Genomic DNA, 22,638 nt, shown 5'->3' with positions numbered 1-22,638 from the left:
AGAGAGAGAGAGAGAGAGAGAGAGAGAGAGAGAGAAAGAGAGAGAGAGAAGCAAAATCACTAATGCTTTAGACACATACCTAACTCTGGACATTGTTATTATTTTGATGTTTAAATACAAATATATATACTTTCAGTACATAATATATGTATATATTCACAATACATGTATACATATATTCTCTCTATGTTAAAAGTTCAAATATTCGCATTTAAAAAGACCAAAACAATAAAAATGTTTAGAGTCAGATACGTTTACCTGAACGACCTCAAATCCATTCTTCGCATTATACTGAGCGTTAATAAGCTGGCATTTACGCCACAATTTGTCGCGCTTTTTGCGGCCGCGATGATTAAAGAAGCGAACGCACGCTAGATTGTATCTATGAAGGTGGACCTGCGAGATAAGCCGATTAGATGCGATACAGAATCGCCATCTGCCGGTTTTCCCGCTGGTAGAAGGGTCGCGCGCGGTCGAAGAAGGTAGAAGGGGCGGAAAAGCCCACCACCCTGCGTTCGCGTTCAATTCACCCCGCGACACGATCGAGTCATAAATTCCAGGAATCTAAAACCAGAAGCACCAATGAGAGCGCGGAAGAGGGTGAGAATGCGACACGTCGTGGTAGATGTGGACAAAAAGATCCGTGTGACGGATCGGATCGTGTGTACACATTACGCATCCTCGCTCTCGCTCTCTCTCTCTCTCTCTCTCTCTCTCTCTCTCTCTCTCTCTTTCTCGCAGGATCTCCCATGGTAACCATAGTTACTGTACAAACAAGATGGCCGGCGGCTTCCGGTTTCGGCTGCGACACGGCAGCTGCGCGGATCTAGTTTCTAGGCGCGCTGACGGATAGCCCGGCGCCAAAGAAAGACGAATCGTGCTCGGGATCGATGCTGAGTTTCGGGGATTAATCCCGGGGAGTTATCCGACCGCGCGCGCCGATTAGAAGCGGCACGTACGATGACGGCGCATGCGATTTCATCGCGCGCGATGTCCGACGTCGCTAAAGTCTATTTCCGGAAAATTCGTTTTGTATACTAAGAAAAGTCTAGGAAATAGTAAATGTTTATTTCGTGGATACACTAACAGCATATATATATATATATATATATATATATATATATATATATATATATATTCACTTATATTAAAATAAAATATTTTTCATATAAGAAAATATACATTTTCTTAAAGCTTTAAGAAAATCTTCGCCTCACCTTCATGTATTCTATTTAAATAAAAGAATTTAGATCCAAGTAAATATGTTGTTAGAATACTCACTGAATAAATATTTGTTAATTTTTAGACATTTCTTTTCTCACAATGTAAGGTTTTCTCTTATAGTGAGGGGAGAGAGGAGTTCGTGAATTCTCTTGTCTTGTCCAATGAGAAAATCCCTTTTCTAATAGAAGAATGCTGCCATCGGACAAGACGGATGAGTTCACAAACTCATTTCCAAAATTAGGCACAATCCTCTTGTCTGTGGCCGTAAAAGCCACAGCTCTGTCGCAATATCTATTACATACAGAAAAATATATATTGCATTCATGTAAACGTACAATACTTGTTTCAAATACTTCATGATTTTATACATACACAAAACTATTACAAGTTGATCATGACCGTCAAATCTAGTTAGTTTAGCATTTTAATCAAGAATATGAAATCAAAGCAAAAATTCGATTTTTATTGCATAAAGTTGAACCAACTTTTTATATTCAATAGTTTCATAATACTTTTGTACTTTACAAATTTTTTGGAGTGTAATTTCACTCATATTGAGTAAATTCTTCATTCTGAGAATCATCGAGTAAATATTTTCAATCTGATACATTTCATCGTCACAGTCATATATTCACTCTGATCGAGTAAAAAATTCACTAATACGAAATCAGAATCGAAAGATCTCAGGTTCGATTCCCAGCCCTAAGTCTTATCATGCCTGGTATTGGCTTCTTTCATTTCTTTCTACATCTTTGTCGTTACACGTTGATTTAACAAATTTGGTATATGAAGTCAGAATCTACTCTAAGCTTGAGTAAAGTATTCACTTTTGTGATTTGGGGTGACAGTATTTTCGCTATCACTTCGAGTAAAAATACTGCCACTCTCCGTTTGTTTTGAATGAGATTCTACTCCGAGAAATTTAGAAAGTAAAGACTAAATACTTCTTTCGAGTGTGTGTGATAATGAGCTTTTTTCAAATTTATAATGAGTATGTCCTAAGACTATTATAAAAAAAATATTGTTGAAGTGTTACTTAAAAGAAGGAAAGTAAACAGAGCAGTCACTTTTCTGAGCAGAGTAGAATGCCATTTTTCTCTGTGTATCTTCGGGGGTAACTTCGAATCCTTTCTCTCTCTTTCTCTCTTCGCGATCATATACCGGATGTCACGCAGCAGACATCGCGAGCACGCTTGCGCGATTGCCGATCTCGAGGACGACGTCGATCGCGCGATGAACCGCAAGCGATTCGCGCACGCGTTTCGCCGTTTACCACGAGGTAAGATTAGAGTGCGCGCTGAAAACGGTGCCGTCACGTGGCGTGTCCCATTAATGCGAACAAAAGACGATCCCGCGAGATCGATTAGACGAGGAACATGCACCCTTCGCGCATCCCCCGTCTTCGTATATACGATGCTACATCGCATCGGCGCGCGGCAGAAATAAATGCTCGCAAGCTGTCGTGTTGCCGACAGTTCCACCAATTTCAATTCGCCGATCGCGCCCTCCGCGATCGGCTCCAGCTAAATCCCAGTCGCAAAAACGGCCATTAATTTTCATCGGCGGATTAAAATCGGGTCAGCACTCGCGCGAGAATTATGAAATAATTCTTCCCTTTCTTCTTCCCCCTTTCTCTCTCGCTTTCTGTTTAATTCTCTCCCCCTCCTGCCTTTCTCTCTCTCTCTCACACACACACACACGCACATACGCACACCCTCCGGCCATTCTACCCCGTCGCCGCTAATCGATCGCGCGCGCCAAGCCGCCTTGATTTATGTTTACACGCTAATTATCCTTATCTGCATAAAGATGGCGAGGCTCGCGGCGAAGATTCGTTGGCGTTCGCGAACGAAAAAGCGACGACGTCGCCTCGACTTCTCGTTTATCTCTCGTCCAGCAAACGACGCTGTTGATAGGCACGATTGTCGAAGTTCACAGCTGGAAAACGCGCCGCGACGCGCGATCATATCCCGCGGAATTGGGAACGTAGCGCGCCTGCGGACGTTTTCCGCGACTTCCGCCGCGATTTCCGACCGTCGGCTCGTCTCGCGCTTTGAAGAGAGCTGTACGCGCCTTAAGAGCGATTATCCTTGATCGGCTGCGGTAGGTTAGCGGTAGGTACATACCGTACCAGCTAGATTCGCTTTTATGACGTCATAATGAACCGGCAATCAGCAGCATTGTCGACATAATTCCCGTGGCGTTGTCTCGCTCGATCCGCGAGTCTCGACTCGACATCATTCCCGCTGCTCCTTTTTAGCAACCATCCGTGTATACGCGTCTTCCTCCGCGCTCCGGGAAACCGAGGACTTCTTCTCGTCGCAGCATCGGCTACACGAGCACACATACACGCGCGCGGATGGGGGGTTTGTCGACACGAAATATCGTGAGAACCCGAGTCGAAATTTTGACCCCACTTTTGACATCAGTGTTGCATTTAACGTTTACTTTGACCCTGTGAAGCCTATATCGATTCTAGTTATCTCACTAGTTTTGCCGAGAAGTCCTCTTTAGAACTTACAAGAGTGACACTTTGCGCGTTTTCTGTTATTTTGAGACATTAAATAGAAGTTTTCATGTGTATTAACTTTTTGCAGCATGAGTCGCTCAGCGGCCCACTTTTTTGCGCTTATTTTTTAATTATTTTAACAAATTTCTTAACATTAAATAGTAATGACGATTTTTTGTTTTAACAAAATTCCTAATATATGAACAAGTGTAAAAAATGTAGGCAACCGTAAGTTTTTATGGATATAATTGCTATAAATAAACACAAAATCAAAATTTGTTTTTTATGAAAAAAATTCATTGTCTACTAAACTATTATCAATATCAAAACAGCAATTTAAGCTCTTATTTAGAACACTCTAAAGTATTTTTCAAAATTTTTCAAAATTTTGTCAAATTTTTTCGCTACGTTGTTTTACTATTATAAATTAATAATCTCTAAGATATATGGCGAAATCAACATTTTCTATCGTAAATTCAAATAAATAGTTTAAATATCTCTATAACGGTGTCATGGTGATTTCTGGGGCAACTGAACCCTAATCTGAGGTCAGAATTTGCAAATTTAAAAAAATCCAAGATGGCAGAATCAGTATAAATTTCAAAATTCTGACTTCTGATTCGTAATGAGCGACCCTCAGGTACAAAGTTTCGAAGAGATCGGTCTGATACAAAGGTTTAAATACATATTAATCCTTTAAAACATATTGACTCTTCATGTGTTTGAAGATCCAGATCGAAAGTAAGGTTAAAATTTCGAGCCGTAAAGAGATGTCCATAAGACATCGAGACGAACCCGTATGGCCCGTAGAACGCACGGCGATATAACGACGACACATTTTGAGTCCGCCTCGGTGTTCGCGCGGGCACTTTGAAGTTAAATCGATGGGAAGCAATATGGACGAATTGAAACGAGCCGCTCGCTCGCTCGCTCGCTCGCCCGGATCAGCGCGAGGAAGGAGGGCCGGGGCGGGATAACGACGAGTTGACGCACACGCTCGAAATTGACCGCGCGAAAATGCAAGAGCTTACAAATCGGTGTTCTTAATTGACCGGACGATCGCCTAGCGGCGCGCTGATCGCGATATATCGGGCGCGCACACTCCTCGATTCGACCGGGAATTGCAAGTTTGCGTGATAAATTTGCACAGTGTCGATCGATAGCGACGGGCGATTGACTTTTTTCTCTCTTCCCCCACTCTCTGTTATTTAATTTCCCGCTTAGACTCGCCGCGATCCGCTGAGGGAATTTTCCAAAATTCGCGAGCCGTCGCAATGAATTTGGCAAAAGGGACAAATCGAAAATAGCCCGCAATACACGTGTCAACGGAGAACGAAGGTAGGACGAAGCAGGATATTGCGGGATGAAATATTTCGCGGAAGCCGAGCAGGGCCGAATACTGCTCCTGGGGAGGAGAATCGTACTCCGCGCGTGCGAGATAGAGGGAGAGAGAGAAAACGAAAGAAAGAGAGCGAAAGATAAATCAATATCGATAGTAAATCCCGTCTCCTCTCCCGGCGCTCTCACCAAGGGTGGAAACCCAGAAAAAGGATGAAATGATGCGCCACTAATTCTGTTACGCTCGTCAGCGACGCGGTGCGCTGCGGCGCGGCGCGGCGCGGCGCGACGCGCATTGTGCGTGCGGTGCACGTGCACCAAGGCGAAATGTATTTTCAGACGCATGCGTGTCCGTATGTACAGGGTGGTTCATCACGTATGTATATAGGACGGCGTGGCGTGGCGTGGCGTGGCACGGTGTGGCGCGCCGCGCCGCTGCCGCTGCCGCTCCGCGGCAGCTGTCAGACAGCTGTACCGGGGCTTTTTACCTGGCCTGGACGCGTTTACTATAATCGTGCGTATACGACTACAACTGCTCCCGACGGCCGAAACGTAGCCGGCGATCTCGTGGTCGACGTGGAAATCGATTGCCGCGGCGCGGCAAGATCGCGACGCGCGAAAACGGCGCAGACGGCGACTCGTTGCGCGCTGTCCTCTCTGTCTCTCATTCTCTCTCTTTCTCTCTTCTGCTTATCGTCGTTTCTCGCAATTGTTCTTTTGTGATCGAGTCGCGTCAGAGCTCGCTCCGTTAACGACTTCTTCATTATTTTTATTACTTTTTGATAATGCCGTTATAGCTGCCGACGTCGTTGTCGTCGTTGTGTTCTTCGCCTTCTTGCGAGTAATGCTCCGATGTTACGACGCCGAATAAAACCGACGAGAGACTCGCGAATTTTAAGTTTTCACGGAGTCGACAGTTGATGGATGATCAGTGAGTGCAAACGAAAATTTCCCCCTTCGTTCTCTCTTTTTTTTTTTCTCTAGAAAATTCGTCGTGATGGTTCGTCGGGGTGTGTATACAATAAAGCGCGAGCGTGTCGAAGAACACACGGAGGCGGCGGTAGTTTGCTGCGTTCGCGCTTAGCTATCGCAAACGCCTCGAAGACGTTACATCCGGCAAGCGGCCGGATCGATACGCGAGAGAGCGGAGAGAGAGCCGCACTCTCTCTCTTTCTCTCTGCCTGGCACCGACCCTGAAGCCAAGGCAGACCTTGGACTCTCGTGAAAGGGAAATTCAAGGCACCCCGATGGCGAAGAGGGTATACACCGGGTTCATCGTGCCGTTTATATTCCTTAATTTATCGCCGAAACGAAGACAAATTTTCTCTAATTACTGATCAGATTGGAGAAAATCGCGCGATAACGGCCATTCGTTCCGAGAATAATTCGGCGTTTCTAATATCACGCAAGTAAATACGCCAAGAGTGAAAGAAAGAAAGATAGAGAGAGAGAAAAAGAAGGGAAGGAGGGGGAGAAAGAGAGAGAAAGAGGGAAGGACTCAATATTGCCAATCGATTCGTCACGAAATCGAAGGTTTCGACGGGCATGTAAAGCGTGCAACGTTGTGTACATGTGGTGTCACGCACACACGTGCGCGAGTATGACTCAGAGCACGCACGCACACACGCACACACACGCGCGCTCGATGCACAGAGTTGCAACTCAAAATCGATATAGCGAATCTAGCTAGATTATATCCTTGGCGGGGCTTCGCACAATACTCGTAATCCGCCGTAAAGCGTGACCGCAGTTGAGACCGGCGGTGATATTCGGGCGAATGTCGGAAATTGATGAGCCAACACGTGATGGTGGTGTGGCGGCGCGCCGCTGCTGCTCGCGAAATTGGAAAAAGCCGTCATCGCTCACAAGAGCAATTTGCCATCGAAATCGCATCGCGCTCGAAACGGGAACGCGGACGACGGGACGTCGTTACGCGAGAATTCGCTTGTCGATGACACGTTGAAATTGAGAGCGGCTCGAAAGCAGGGTAAATCAGCGCGATATAGAGAAAAAAACACTCAGTTTTCTCGGCGGAAACGGAACGTGTATTTTTCATCGCGGTGTGCTTCGACGTAGCAGTTTGCGCGAAACGTCGGATTTTCCCGCGTTGCCGTGTCAACGGTGCGACTATCCGGCCGCCAACGAACCCTGAAGGCAGAGCGAACAACAGTCTAGTACTGAGTGTATTTTGCATTTTTCAGTGATAATTATATAGTGCAGAGGGTGACCCCACCTTGTCATTAAATGCACGTGAACGCAAATGCACGTACGAGCGATGACGTTTTCGAGAGAGGCTGTCCCTTCGGAACTTCACTGGTTGGCCCGCAGATTTCTGCAAAACGCGTCTATGATCGTTCGATTCTAGATATTTTCTTTTATTTCCTGAGTTCGCGAGAGCAATTGACGACGTCGTAATTTTTCAGTTAGTTAACGCCATGATGTACGTGAAGCGTCATGCGCGCGCTAGCGGGTCGTGGACCCGCGTCGAATCTCTCCAGGTTGAATAATGTAGAACCGGCTTTACAATTTCGTCCTGCGTCCTGGCAAATAGTCTTAGCGGGGATACCGGCGTTAAAGAGAGGAGAGGGGCGAGAGTATACCGCCGCGAGAGGAGAGAAAGAAGGAAGAAAGGCGACACCTGCGCGCGCGCGCGCGTGTACGGGAGAGAGAAAGAGAGAGAGGAGGACGCGGACGAAGAGAGATGCGAAGGGTGAGACAGGGGAGGGGGAACAGAGAGAGAGAGAGAGAGAGAGAGAGAGAGAGAGAGAGAGAGAGCAAGTGCGGAGGGAAGCTGGGGTGGCGGGGTGCAAGGAATCTCCATCGTGGCAAACGGGTCGATCGGGTGCGTGTGCAAACATTTTCCGCGTGCGTTTTATTCGTGTGTGTGTGTAGAAAATTTGGACAACGCGCGAAATGAGGGTGAAGAAGGCGAAGGAGTAGATGGGACAGCGATATGGGGCCAGTGACCGAAGAGTAAATAATTTTTGACATAGAAAAGAAAAGAAAGAGAAATGAATTGGTGGACAGATACACGCGTTTATTACCACTGTAGGGCCTTGCTCTTTAGGAACGTGCTTGGTTATAAGAAATTGTTTGAAGTTAATATGCAAAATAAAAATTACAATAATGAAACAGAAATAAACTAACAAATAAGCTTAAAGAAGTGAACTATTAAAATTGATTTATGCGCGTTTCATGCGTTAAGGTTGCCGATCAATCTAAGATTACAATTATATCATTTTGGATTATAAATATGTATATATTTTTTTACAATCAAAAAGAGAGGGGGAGAGGAAAATTTATCTCTCCCTCTGCTGTCTATTTTTGTCATTTTGTCTTTCTTATTCCTCTGCATGTGTGCGTGAAAAATTTTTCAAATGAAAGAGATCTGTAAGAGATAAATGACGGACGACGATTCTCGCATTAGTCTGATTTAAATCTATATGTAAATTCAACATGCAAAAAAAACGTGTCCGGCGCCATTTTTAAGCGTGTTTGATGACATTTTTTATTAATATTTCGATGATAACATTGTCACTTTTGTCGTCGTTGCTGATCGGCACGAAATATTTGCGTCGCGATGAAGCCGCGGGGAATTAAACGACCGGCTGCGATGGCTCTGGATACATTTTGAGAAGTCAGGTGCCCCGAAAAGTTCGGGAAGAGCCCGAGAATATTTTTCGGCCGTTCTTTCTCCGTGTAAAAGCGTAGAGAATTCGAGACGAGATCGTAGCCGAGCGCTCGCGAGCGTGCGCGCGCGCACGCGGGGCCGTCGCACGTGCGTGCCTGCGTGTGTACGGGGAGGCTGTGACTCATCCTGCGGGAGAGGGAGAAAGAGCGAGTCCTGTTCCCGCGGCAGGAAACAACGAGTGGGGGTGGGGATCGATATATCGACTCGAGAAACACTCCTGCCGTTAGTGGGAACTGCGTAGCTTCAAGGTCCTCCCCCACACCCCTCCCCGCTTTCTCCTCCCTCCCTCCTTCTCTCCCGCCCCTGACGCCCAGCTCGCTCCTTTCTACGTTTTCCTTCCTCCTCGCACCCGCGGCTTTTAGCCACCCTGCGCGCGATAGAGTCGATTTTCGGGCGGAATCGCGGAAGAGAAGCGGTAGAGAGAGCGTTCCGTTCATTTAAATTTCGCGAGCGTATAGCGGAGCTTTTATAACCGACCATTTCACCATCTTCTCGTCTTCTCGTTCTAGAAAAAGGCGTCCAGCCAATATACTCGGTTGCGCGTGAGTTGCGGGTAATAACGTTAAACTCGGGGTAACTGACTTCCACAGGAGTAAATGCGAATTCCGTACGGATTGTGTTAGACACGCGATTCGATCGAATACCGTACTGCTGATTCGACGAAATTTGACGCTAACCCTTCGCGCATAATCATATTTGTTGGATATACACACAGAAAATATTTTATTGCTAAGAAAAGCGATAAGATACTCTATTTACCTTCCTATTTTTGACTGGTGCTTATCTTCAACAAGAAATTTTATCATGATAATTCCCGGAGAAAATATGATAAACGTTAATATTATCAAATGAAAAAGTAATACTATATGATTTTATAAACTTTGTATATTTCTCCATCCACAATTTCTTTAAAGGATACTTATTTCAATTTGATTTTATAATGTTTTCTATTTCTTTGTTTTCTACAGAATTAAATTTTATATTGTTGAGAAATTATATAATTGTGCTGGTTATACATCATATATGGATAATTCAATATTGGATAATTCAATATATCCTTAATAGAAAAATTAGGATAGTACGATTTAGATAGTTGAGTCACAAACTGGAGTTCCAGGTTCAAATATTATCATAGTATGTTTTTTAAATATGATATAAAAAAAAAATGTGAGCGATTGAATGTTCGTTCGAGATTTCACAGACCCAATATTGTACGTGGAATGTTAATCACGTATAATCACATGAAACTCAGGGGTGACCTGATTTTCTAAGATTTTTCAATAGTAGTTTAAACTTAGATTCAAGTTTAAACTCTTCTAACAATACATTTGTTTTGTTTAAACAGATTTTAAGTTGAAATCTAAGTTTAAACTATCATTGAAAAACCGGCCCTAAGAAATAAACGTAGATTACTCGCGATTATTATACACAAAAAACACGATTCGTCGAATATTGCGTCCCACCGCCGACGAAAATCGCGTTGATCCGACTTAACATCAGACGCCGCCGAGGCGTCGTCACGTCAGATAAATCCTGCTGCGCGGATAACGTTCTTGCTCGCGCTATTTCGTCTCAACATAAAAAAAAAACGTCAATATACGGCGCACTTTTGAGCGTTGTGTCGATGGTACGAGGCAGTCGCATTATTTTGCCGTGACGAGGAGAATCAAGCGGGTTGATTGGCCTGCTGTCAGATAACCCTGAGCAACCGAGAATTGTATCCGGTTATCGTGCGGTTATCGCTTTAGCGAATAACGCAAAAAGCATTCGTAATGCACTCTCGGTCGCGAGCGCGGCTCGTCGACGAGGACGACGACGACGGGAGCTCGAGAGGCGAGCCGAGTCGAACGCAATGACGAGAAGAGAGGAAAAGAGAGTCGCTGCAGTTAACGTAACCGAACCCTCGTTCGCGGCAAAACGGATCCCCTTTCTTCTTTCTCTTTTTCATCCGTGCGTCCTCCGCTCACGTTCGCCTCTCGCACTTTGACGGGCTTCCGTTGTTTCGATTTATCGAGAAACCGGAACCGAAACGCCGCCGGTGCCGTTGCCATCGGCGCGACTGGCTCGTTCGACGTGAAAGACACCCGGCCATGGAATTTATATGTTTCGATTTTCTTTTTCGCAAAATCGTCGATGAAGAAGCGACGAAATACCAAATGCGCGTATCAAAATATGACGCGATATAAAATACACGCAATGTTCACGTACACGGAAATGTTCAGTTCGGGTAATCGAATGACTGTCAGATGTATTCATTTCTCGTCAGCGAGAAATGATATCTCTGTAATTGTGATCGAAAACATTCGACTGACATTCAGCTGCATTAAAACTCGAGTGAATTAACTGAGAGCAATAGGTTGAGTAGAAACCTCTTATACTGACAATGAGAGAAAGAATGTCTAAAAAAATAGTGAATATTCCTTCGCAAGATACTAATGACATATTTGCTTAAATCTGCTAAACAATTGCCTTCATAGAAAGCTAAAATTTTTTTAAAGGTCTTAAAAAAACATATATTTTCTCATTTGGACAATATTTTACATTACAATATAAGCAAATATACTATATTATAGTATCTAACGAAGAAATATTTACTGTTTCTCAGATATCCTTTTTCTCAGTGTACAGGAATTTTTTGTTCCTACATCCGAGTTTTTTTATCGGATCCCCGAGTAATGGAAAATTCAGGTTACTTTAAGGGAATTATTTTTTCCATACAGTAAAATTCAGAAGTGTCGTGTTGAGGATTAAACGAGTGTAGAGGATTGCAAAGTCGCGCCGCCATCTTTGAGCAAAGCGAAAGAAAAATCCAGCGAGGACGCGTCGCGGCGGGTCGATGATCCACGTGTTTATGAGAAATCGGGTCAAAACAAGGAGGAAGGCGATAAAAATCAGGCCAGCAGCAGCGCAGGAGAAGAGCAGGAGGCAAGGGAGAGCGAGTGGATACGGCCTCTCGACAGCAGGTGTGCGATGAACTCTCGAGGGCAGAGTCCTTTCGCGCGAACGAAAGGAAAGACAGAGCGGGGCCGGCCGCTCCTTCCCCTGGGATAAAGAGGGTGCTAAGTCCTGGGGGCAGGTGAGGGAGGAGGACGGAAGAGGCAAAAGGAGGAGGAAGAGGGTGTGGGTTGTTGTGACGGCGTGGTTGTATACACCAGAGTCTTCGACTCCTCGCGATCTATCATCCCTTTTCTCTTATGCCGCGCGATTTTCGACGTCGCGAAAAAAATCGCGCTCAAATCCGACACGAGATTCCGCTGAATTGGGCGAGAGAACGGGCTTTCCTAATCGATCCGAGAGCTCTTGCGAATCTCCACTCTTTCTCTCTGTCCCTCTTTCTCTCACCCTCTTCCCTTCCCCTTTCCTCTATCTTTTTTTCGCCGCATTTTGCGAGAGAACGAGGAACTCGCACGCGCGGAGGTCGGCCCTCTTAAACAGCGATTAGATACGGCGCGACATCGGGAAGCTGCTGCGAAACAACGCGCAACAACGACCGGCGAAAACGCTAATTGATAAGTGGCGGAATGTTATCGGAGAGAAGAGAACCGGCGCGGCGTCGTCAGGGCGAGACGGCCATGCGTGCGTTGGTCGGTGCGCGTGTCGTCGGCAAACAACACGTCCGTTTCTGAACGAGACGAAGTTCGATACGCGATTATTATGACCCGCGGTGAGCCTTGAACTTGCCCTACGATAAGCACCCGGCCGCTTTACGAGTCCGCTCTGTTGCTGCGCGCCTCTTCTTCGAGGCGTCGCGCCGGTCGTTTGCCAACAATCACCGTGGCGCGATACCGTGCATCCCCGCGGTCACGCTAATCGGTCATCGCGGTGACGATCGTTGTTTTGGTATTCCCGACTGAATTTGTATGGAGCGAGAAAGATTAATTTCTGCGGCTACTCTTGCATTAGTAATGAAAACAGAAAGATAAGGCAGTCATTGAGAACGTTATTTCTGGAAATGGAAGGAAATGACGATTGGATATCAGTATTTTTTAAGGGGATGCACGATACCGATATAATGAAGCTTTTATAATTTACATTGTTTTTCTATTTGATTGTTTATAAGGAGAAAAGGATTTGGTTGGATTAACCAAATGTGAAATATGAACGAACCAGAATTCCGGCCGATGTTACCAGAATTCTGTTCAGGTTAATAAGATTCTGGTTAATTAAAAAAAATTTCTGATTAGTCAGAACTTGTCTCAACTGAACAGAAATCTTGTTTGATTAAACAAAATCTTGTCAACTTGAACAGAATTCTGGTTCATACTTTTCTGGTTCATACCAGACATTTTGTATCATTTGGTTGATTCAACTAAATTTTTTTTACGTGTAATATTGCAAACGTTTATATAGAGTGCACATGTCAATGTATGGCGGAGTATTTAATGTTGTATAAAAAACAAAAAAGAATTTGAAAATAAGTTTTTTTATATAACATGAAATGTTCCGCTATTCATGTTGATATTTTCACTCTGTATAAGCATTTGAAATTCTACATAATTAAACTAGACTGTAAAAACACTGCAAAATACGAAATTGCATTATGTCGGTTTTCAGCATCCCGTCAAGCAATATCAAAGCAATGTTACTCGCGATATATGCCGATCGAGCTTGATCAAGCGCGACACCGCGAAGGTAGTTCGACGCCATCCCTAGTAGCGGTAGAGCAGCTGAACAGCCAGCCAACCAGCCAGTCAACCCACCAACCCCCTATTCAATGTCGCTACAATAATAAACCACCTCGGTTATCTGTATTTCTGTATTTCCCTCTGGGATTCCCGGCACATTCAGGCATCGAGGCCAAGTTCATGCTATATATATATATATATATATACTGTTCTATAACGGCGTTTTGTCTGTGTTTATACCTTTCTACAACTGTAGTACGGCGTGCTCGCGCGTGTGTCTCTATCGGGACTTCGTAGAACGTGATCGCCGTCGCGTGGAGAGCCAACTCGCGAGTTTGTAATTTTTCCGTGCCACAGATCGGTGGCTTTTCAGAAAGTCGCGCGTGTTTCAAGTTTGAAGACTTGCCACAAACAAGCGAGAAAATTCGGGAGTCGCAATGCGTGATATAATCAGTGGCAAAAAAGTTGCAACGTATTTTCCTTCGACCCTTTCTTCGAGCCAAATTGACTGCAGTCAATAGCCGCGTATCGATTTTAATCAACGAACGAAACCAACATTTATTTTTTTCAATCGTTTATATCGAACTTCATATAATTTTATTCGAAGAGCCAGTGGACGATAATACTTCTACACGATCGTAAAAATGAGTACTTTCACGTTCAGAGATTATTACTCGGTTAGTATAGTATATTTACTTACACTGATATAAAATATCTTTAGTATATCTCAATAGTATATTTGCTTTCACTGATATGAAATATCTTTCAAATAAGAAAATATACATTTTTTTGAAAACCTTAGTTCTTCATGAAAGCAATTGTTTATTCTATTTAAATACGAAGATTCAAATTTAAGTAAATCTATTATTAGTGTTTCCTCCGAAAAAAATTTTTTATATTTATCTCTTAGTGTACCAATAGAAAAATTAGATTTTTACTGATCCTGGATACTGAATGTATTTTAAAGTTAACGAAGTCTATATACGTTGCAACCTTTCTTTTGTATACGTTTATGACGTCGGTGCATCGAGACGAACACGCTTTATTTATTAATTTCCTTTCCCTTTTTGCGCGGGGATCGAACTCTCGAACTGAGAGTTTATCGGAATCTCACACGATGTCGGCTTAGACAATTTCGATGACAATTTCGATTTCACTTACCTTCTTCTCGGTGAGCTTCTCGCACCGCCTCATCTTACAAATCTGATGACTCTTGTCGTTCCGGCACGGCGCGCAATCCCCGCAATTCTCCTTGCGCTGGCAGCCGATGCATTCGCCGCATCTCTTCCGTTTCTTCTTGGCCGGCTTGTCGCCGAGGCTGCCGTCGCCGTCGCCGTCGGTCAGGCCGCCGCCGAGATGGTGGACGCCGCGATTCGCGGTGGAAGACACCGCGGCTACCTGGCCGGAACTCTCCACGTTGCCGGCACCGGCGCCTCCACCGGCACCACCTCCGCCGCCGCCTCCGCCGTCCTCCGACTCCATGGAACCCGCACGGATTTTTCTGCGCTCCTTCTTGCGGCCGTCAATGCCGATCGGTCTCGAGGTCGGCGACGAGTCCAGCACGGTCGACATCGGATTCTGGAAGTTTGCATGGTGCAGCTGCGGATACTCAGGCTTCACCACCGTCAGCACCGTGTGGTGAGGATGACCCGGCGGCGGACCTGGAAACGCTTGCACCGGGCTGGAACCCAGCAGCTGTATGTGACGTTCGTCGAGTAGCTGCTGCTGAAGTGCCGGTACCTCCCGCGCTTGCACCGGTGCTGGTACCAGCGGATAACCGAGCGATCCGCGATGTGTGTGCGGCACCGGTAGTGGTGTGCCCAAGGTGTGGAAGCTAGGTAGGCCCACGGCCGACGTGACCGGCGGCGAATGCGACATAGACACCGGCGACAACGGCGTCAACGCAGTCAACTGCGGCTCAGACTCGCTGGGAGCAGTGAATTGACTGTTGAAGCTCGGCAAGCCCTCCGGGCCGCCCGCCTTGGACTCCCACGGCCGGTATTGCTGGTTCGAGATCTCACGGGAGTCGACCAGCCGACTCGTCAGGCCCTCCGCGTAATATTCGCCCCAGGACGCCAGGCCCAGGCCGACGTCCTGTGGGTGCAGCGTCGTGAGTGTCGTCGAGCTGTCCATCGCGTTGTCGGCGTTGAAGCTGACGCTGAACGGCGGCAGACTTGACGGCACTGCACCCGGTGAGGTCGCGACCGCCGCCGGAGGGCTCGTGGGCACCCTCTCGGTGGCGACGACCTCCTTCGTCACCTCGGCGCTCATCCTCCCCGCCACGACATCGCGATTTTAACCTCCGCCCGTGAGCTCCCCGTGAGCTACGTGTCGTCGTCGTCGTCAGCGTTGGTAGCGGTCCGCCGAGACTTCCTCCGGGACCCTCTCGAGGATCCTTTCGCTGCGGATTCTCCTAATCTTCCTAATCCTTTCGCTTCCACGTCGGCTGCTGCTTCGTTCGATCGATCCAGATCGTGAATATTGTTTATTGATTGCGCCACATTTGCGCGCACTTTGTTCTTTCGGTCTCTTCTGTGACTGTTCGCTGAGATTCCCGTTAGTCCATGAAACAATACTTGTAGGATACGGCTCTTTCGGTACGGCCACTGCGTCGTCCGTGCACCAACATGTTTCCGGCGTCCTAAACTCGCCGCGGTTGCGAGACCTGGATTTCCTCCGGCCTCGGCTATATGTGTGCTGTCGATCGCTGCTCGTGCACGTCTCCTCCGCTAGTACGTAGTCTTCCAAGTTCGTAAAAGATGTCCTCACGCACAAGGCTGCTTCCTCGATCTTATGTTCGCTCGCTCTCTTCCTCTCGTTCTTCCTCTCGCACTTGATTTCTCACTCTCCTCTCGCACTCGATTTCTAACTCTCCCCCCTCTCTCTCTCTCCCTCTCTCTCTTTCTCTCTCTCTCTCCCTCTCTCTCTCTCTCTCTCTCTCTCTCTCTCTCTCTCTCTCTCTCTCTCTCTCTCTCTGTGTTTGTGTGTGTGTCTGTCTATCTATATCTCTAGCTCTGTGTCGTTTTGTACTCAACAGGTTTAGGCTACGAACTGAAGTAGATCGGTTGCTCCGGGAGTGTCCAAGCAAAATCCGGTTGACTCTCCTCCCTTTGTCTGGCTCTCCTTCTCCTAGCTTGGCGAAAATCTGTCACGTGACGCGTCCAGTTTGAAAGATGCACTTATGTTTTACGGCTATCTCTATAAACCTCTCTATAGCTTACAAAACTGTGCCGGCTCGCTTAATTAAAAGCGGCTCTGACGAAGGAATCGGTGTGTGTCTTACTATTTATCTCGCTTGACGAGAGATTAATTGTTATTCGATGAATAGTTAACAGAAGAAATGGTAGATTCTTTGGTTTACGGTCTGCTCTCGCACTGCAGTTATTCTCTGGTTCTCACTCTTTCTCACTCGCTCTCTCTCTTTCTTTCCCTCTCTCTATCCTCTCTCTCTCTCTCTCTCTCTCTCTCTCTCTCTCTCTCTCTCTCTTTCTCTCTCTTTCTCTCTCTCTGTTTCTCACTCACTCTCGGTCTTCCTCTCTAGATCTCCGTTTTGCAACAATCACTTTTACCTCGATCTCTACTGGATTTGGCACTGGCGGACTTGTGTTTGTTTTAATCTGTTGTTATGTATTTCTCTCCCTTCGTTAGAGATATACTTTGTACACTTATTAGATAATATAGCTTCTAATCTTTTATCTTCCTCTGAACCTAAGCTCTTGGGATATCTTCTTTTTTTGTTTTGTTCTTCCTTCACGTCGATATAAACATACTAATTACTTCTTTCGCGCTTCGTAAGAAAATAGAAATCACTTGAGGTTAATGTGGCTTGTTAGAAGGCGGTTGATTTGTACGATCTGAAACAGAAAAGCAGAGGTGTTCGCATGTTAGAGACTCGTGCTGATTTTCTGCGGTCGTGAGGAAAGGGCTGGTGAAAAGTTTAAATTACTGTCGGATCAAGTCGTTTCGTCGCAAACGAGCGCGCGCTCGCGAGATATCGGAGACGGAAAATTCAACGAGAAGGAAACGAGATGCACGGATTAGCGAATGTGTTATTATACGTCACGTGAGCGTGAACGCGCACGTGACGCGGGACTATGTGAGAATGTGTCACAGACGTTGCTTATAACGTGACCATCGCGCCGAGCCAAGGCTACTATTACGTTCGGTGTGTTCGCACACCGACTCGTACGCCGCTCGCTTTGATATCCGCTAGCCGTACGTACGTTGCGCCTAGCTGTTTCATTCACGTTGCTTAGAAGTCTGACGATGGCTTTGAACTTGTATCGCGTCGCTTCGAGTCGAGCAAGTCGATCGAGAAGAGACGGACGCGAGCCGCTGCACACAAACGCAAATTGGTTAATTGTGAGTTATTATTAAGTAATCAGCTGAAATTGTGTGTGCATTTGCAGATGATGTGCCACGATAAGTATGTATAATAACAACAACAAAGACGAAAAATTGAATATTATATAAGATAAAAGTACCAGTAGACATACCTAATCCTGGACATATATTTTTTTAGTTTTTATAATATTTATTTTTTCAAAATATACATACGAGTATTGAGTATGTACATACATTTCACGTTAAAAGTTTAAATATTCATATTTACAAAGACTAAAACGAAAAGAATGTCCAGAATTAGATACGTGTCCGGGCACCGACACTTTTACCTTAAGATAAAATTAAATTGCATCCTGGTCTTAATTTCGACCTTAATGGCGAATATCGCCTTTAATTCGAATTCGATTTCGAATTTCGACCTTAATTTAATGGCGAATATACTTGAGCAAAATCGCAACGTGTTTTCACGACTTATTTGTACTCGCGGGAGTTTCGCCACCATCGTTAAAAATCCCTGCGGCAGCCCTGCGAAAATATCGATCGACGTTTACTCGCTCTCTCGCGCTGCTCTCTTCCTCCCATTCGTCTTCTCTCCCAGCCTCCCTCCTTCCCTCTCGCAACCCCAGACCGTCAACTTGTACCGCGCCAACTCTTTCGCAGCTTGGCGAAAACAGCTTGGCGGAGACGCGTCGTTTATTCAGCGAAATTAAGTACATTTTTAGGTACAAATAAATAAAAGGCGACGTTCAAAAGAGGAGAAAAATCAAGAATCATGAAAAAAGTAAATCTCGCGGGGAGAACTGTTTCGTTTTTCGTGTCACAAACTGTTCTGTGTATGTGTGCGTAGTCTACGTAACGTGACACGCACACGTGTGAGCGCATGCGAGTGTAGTAGGAGTTTTCACGAGGCACAGTGAATGCGTAACACAGACACAAATACACACACAGAGGGAGGAGGAGAGAAAGAGAGAGAGCTCTGTAGCTATGCAGCGGTTTTCCACCCCCGCCACTCGGCGTTTTCCGCCCCCGAACTCTAATAGCTTTACAGCTGTGACCGCCGCCGCTGCCGCGGCCGGTGTGCTTTCGCTATCGCTGGAAACTTGCACTGTCGTTCGGCCGGCACTTTCGCTCGCGGCTTCGACCTTGCGCGGAGATGCGACTCCACCGTTTCACGCCGGGTGTACGCGAGAGATACCGTTCATTCCCGCGTCTGCACTTGTCGATTGTGCGCGATTCAACGTTCAACGTCCGGCGCGATACACACGATGCGCAAACGTGCGAATTGTTATGTCGTGCGAGATCCAATTAAGAATTCGCAATTAGCGCGCTGCGTTATTTGTCAAAAGCCATCTTTTTTCGTCGCGCAAGGACTCTCTCTCTCTCTCTCTCTTTCTTTCTCTTGAGGGTCTCTGTCTCGGCGATTGAACTTTGTTAATGTCCATAAATCTTGTCTAGACTGAATACCGCGAACTTTAGTCTTTAAAGGTCGCGAATCTCGGTGCGTCGATAGCGCGAACATTAAGCTCTGGATGGTGGCGTTGTTCGTTCAGAAGGACCACTTTGTACGAATAATCGGGGTGTGGAGTAACATCGATGAAAATCGCCTTTTCCAGAAAGCCGCCTCTCCAGGCAAATTTGACGAACGTCATTATCGCAAATCACTCTGACTTGGTAGATACGAAGTTTAGAATATACAAAGGTAACAGTTATTTCCCGCGCGCGTTAATTGAGAACCGATCGGGAAATTGTGGAAAATTTGGCAAACGAATTTGATAATCACAAAAAAATCCGACCTCTGTGTTTATCACTTTTTATTACATGCGAAGAGACCTTTCGCGACACCCGTTAGCTATCCCTCCGGCTGCACTTTCGTCGAATCGACCGTAGATGCATGCACAAAAATTCAATACCACCGTCGCGCATCGCACATAGGGTGGCCTAAAAGTACGTGTGTCAGCAGTTAGCTCAGTCGTGCTTCGAAGTAATCGTGTCGCGTGCAAAAAAATAATCACACATGAAAACTGATTAATTATCTCGTAGTAAATTCCATGTCGATAATTTCCCGTTTAATCTGTTTTAAGCAATAAAATCTGGAGGATTATCAGAGAAAGTTCTTTCAAGAGAAACAATACGAAAATTCCCGCAGGAAAAGGCAAGTAAACACATTTTTCGGGTACCACTTTGTATAATCGCCACAGAAAGAAAGAAGGGGAGGGGGGAGAAAGAGAGAGAGTAAGAAAGAATGAGTCGTTTGCGGATTCTTTCGTCCGCGGCGAAGCGCAGGACGCAAATTCCGAGAAGCGCATATAAACCAGCTGCCATAGAGAGCCGGGGATTCCACACGCTTGGAATTAATATTAGCCGCGCGTCGCTAACGGAAACCGCCGCAGAGAAAAATCGCACCCGCTCTTTCGATTCTTCGGGCTCAACTGTTGTCCGCGGCGAAATTCCGCGAGTCGAGTCGAGTCGACGCGGTGGGTGTTCTCACGTGCCTCTCAGAGAGAGGAGGGTGGGAGAATTTGGATCGTGCCGATAAAATCTTTCATTTGCCAGTCTTTGTTACTAAATTCACGAAAGGAAATTCGAAGGAGGCGCGGGAAAAATGCGACAAATTCGCGAGACAATATGGGGCACAAGATGCTATACTTTTTCGAATTTTAAAGTTACTTTTCAGTAAACTTTTCAGACAGTCAATGACTACATTTGATTGTACAAACAACCTTCTTAAAAATGCTCTTGCAACGATTCTATAAAACGCGCATTTTTTTCTGCAATAATTGAAAAATGAACATGCTGCAACATGGTAATATTGTCTTGGCTGCAAGTTGGCTTGCAACTTGGGGACAGACTATATTGCAAATCCATGCGTGTTATTTTGACTGAATCTCTTTTCACATGTAGCAAATAAGAAAAGGAATATTTGGAAAATATTTTTGTTTTTGACATATTAATCTTCAAGTGAGATTACATAACATCGAATCAAAATAATTTTATTTGCAAGAATACATTTGATATGATCTCTCTCTCCGACAAAGAAAAATCTATTCTCATTATTCAGGAATAATTTTTATTAAGAGAATGTTCCAAATATTGGGTTAGGTTAGGTTTTCCGCTTAATATGGTAAAACAAAACAACACACATTTACGTAAGTTCTGTTTGTACAAGAAATACGAAAAGGATAGCATGATTGTATTAGTGACAATTGTCTTTGCGTTATCGATATTATTCAAGTTCGTCATCGACTTCAGCATCCCCTTAAAGCATCCCGTATTAAATTTACGCGTCTTAAATGTGTCAAATGACATGATTTAAAACCACAAGAAACATATAAAAAGAGCTCCACCCAAATTACACGTTTATGCGTTTAAAAATAACGCTCTTGGATTTGCAGTGCATATCACGAAATATATTGCACGTCGAGAAATATTTTATAGTTTGAAACTGTTTTATAATAAACGAGGTTTATTGCTGGTTTTCTTCACAGAAACAAATGAAGTAAAGACACGTTTCCAAAATTCATCGTACAGCGATTGTACGATTTTATGCGAATTGGGCGAATCTTGATACGTACTGTTGAGTGTGGATTTACGTGTGAAAGAGTGTGTGTGTGGCGATGAAGAAGTATAGAGAAAATTTTCGATTCGCATTAACACAAATTGATTGTCTCCCTTGTTCTCGCCGTTATTAACCCCGGTCTAGCTTCGTGGCACGAGACGCGTCGTGCGTTTCAGACGTCGTCCGTTTGTCGTGCATCAGGAAAGAAAAGGAGCAAAATGACCGACGCGCCATTTTTGCCGCGGCGTAATGCCGGAATTAGCGCGATGCCACCGCGAAAAAGCGGATTAACGCGCGGGCAAAGGAACGATGCCAGTGACTTGAGCATGCGAGCTGTGGAGGCTCTTGGAGACTTCTCGGAGAATTTCAAGACTGCGCGGGCGCGCGCGCGCGCACACGCTAACGGTCGTTGGCGTGGCAATTATAAATGGCATCAAGTCGGAATTACATTTGAACAACTTATCACGTTGCCGTTAAACGGGAGCATTTAAAAAGCGGACAGGTCCGTCGTCCTCGGCGTGCGCGGACCAACCGAGAAAATTAGAAAGACCCAGATGAAGGAACGACCGCGGCATGCTCGTCGATTTTCTTTTCCGAGCTTAACCGACGACTCACACATACGCAAAGTAGGTCCTCCGCGCTCTTTATATCAGAGCTCGACGTAATTGGACTCGCGTTTCTGATACGATTGCTCGATTTAAAAACCGATATCTCGGGCGAGAAACTCTAGCCGGAGCACGTCCTCGAAAGCGACGCGAAGCGCCGCGGACGAATGGGCCCCGCGCGCGCGTACATACGAAGGGCCGAGGGTTGCGTGTGTGCGTGCACGTCCGTGGGACCTTGAATCAAGCGGCCTTTGTCGCGTGGAGAGCCGAAGAGAGCTCTGGTCTCTCGCGCGCGGCACCACGAGGTCGGCGAAAGTGTACCCGAAGCTCCTTTTTTGCTCGTGCCACGAACGAACGAACGAACGAACGAACGAACGAACGAACGAACGAACGAGCAAGCGAGCAAGCGGGCAAGCGAGAGCAGCTCATTTTTGCCCTCTTCTCTCAGCCGAGCTAGGAGCTCGGAACTCGCCGGAGCGACGGAAACGGACGTAAGATACGTTTATTATTAGATTTCGACTCGCCCGATTCTCCCCGAGCGTTCTCCGGACGGCTAATGATGACTGCACCGGCGGCGTCCCCGCCGATGATCGATGGCGGTATTGTAAGGACGATAGTAGCAGCGGGGACTATCGAGATGCCGTTTATCGACGACGAGCTGACGTCGATAGATCGGCCAAAGAATGTCGTCGACACTTCTCGTTACGCGATCTTCTCTTCTCCTCCTCCTCCTCCTCCTCCTCCTC

At 45.8% G+C, this 22,638-nt stretch overlaps 1 protein-coding gene across 3 annotated transcripts in view; it reads right to left on the bottom strand.

Annotated features, from left to right (window-relative positions):
• Positions 1-22,638, bottom strand: part of LOC116852409 (DNA N6-methyl adenine demethylase-like) — an 80,745-nt gene that overhangs the window by 51,685 nt on the left and 6,422 nt on the right. For all 3 annotated transcript variants that reach the window (XM_032832737.1, XM_032832736.1, XM_032832734.1), the window contains exon 2: positions 14,549-17,241. In XM_032832737.1, the coding sequence (XP_032688628.1) occupies positions 14,549-15,658 (1,110 nt within the window). In that variant the 5' untranslated portion in view covers positions 15,659-17,241. The remainder of the gene's footprint in view (positions 1-14,548; positions 17,242-22,638) is intronic.

This window comes from Odontomachus brunneus, unplaced genomic scaffold (genome assembly GCF_010583005.1).
Source record: "Odontomachus brunneus isolate Ranch 3 - 2012 unplaced genomic scaffold, Obru_v1 Obru_scaffold_222, whole genome shotgun sequence".
NCBI classification, from domain to species: domain Eukaryota; kingdom Metazoa; phylum Arthropoda; class Insecta; order Hymenoptera; family Formicidae; genus Odontomachus; species Odontomachus brunneus.
This window is presented reverse-complemented; position numbering and strand designations above follow the sequence as displayed.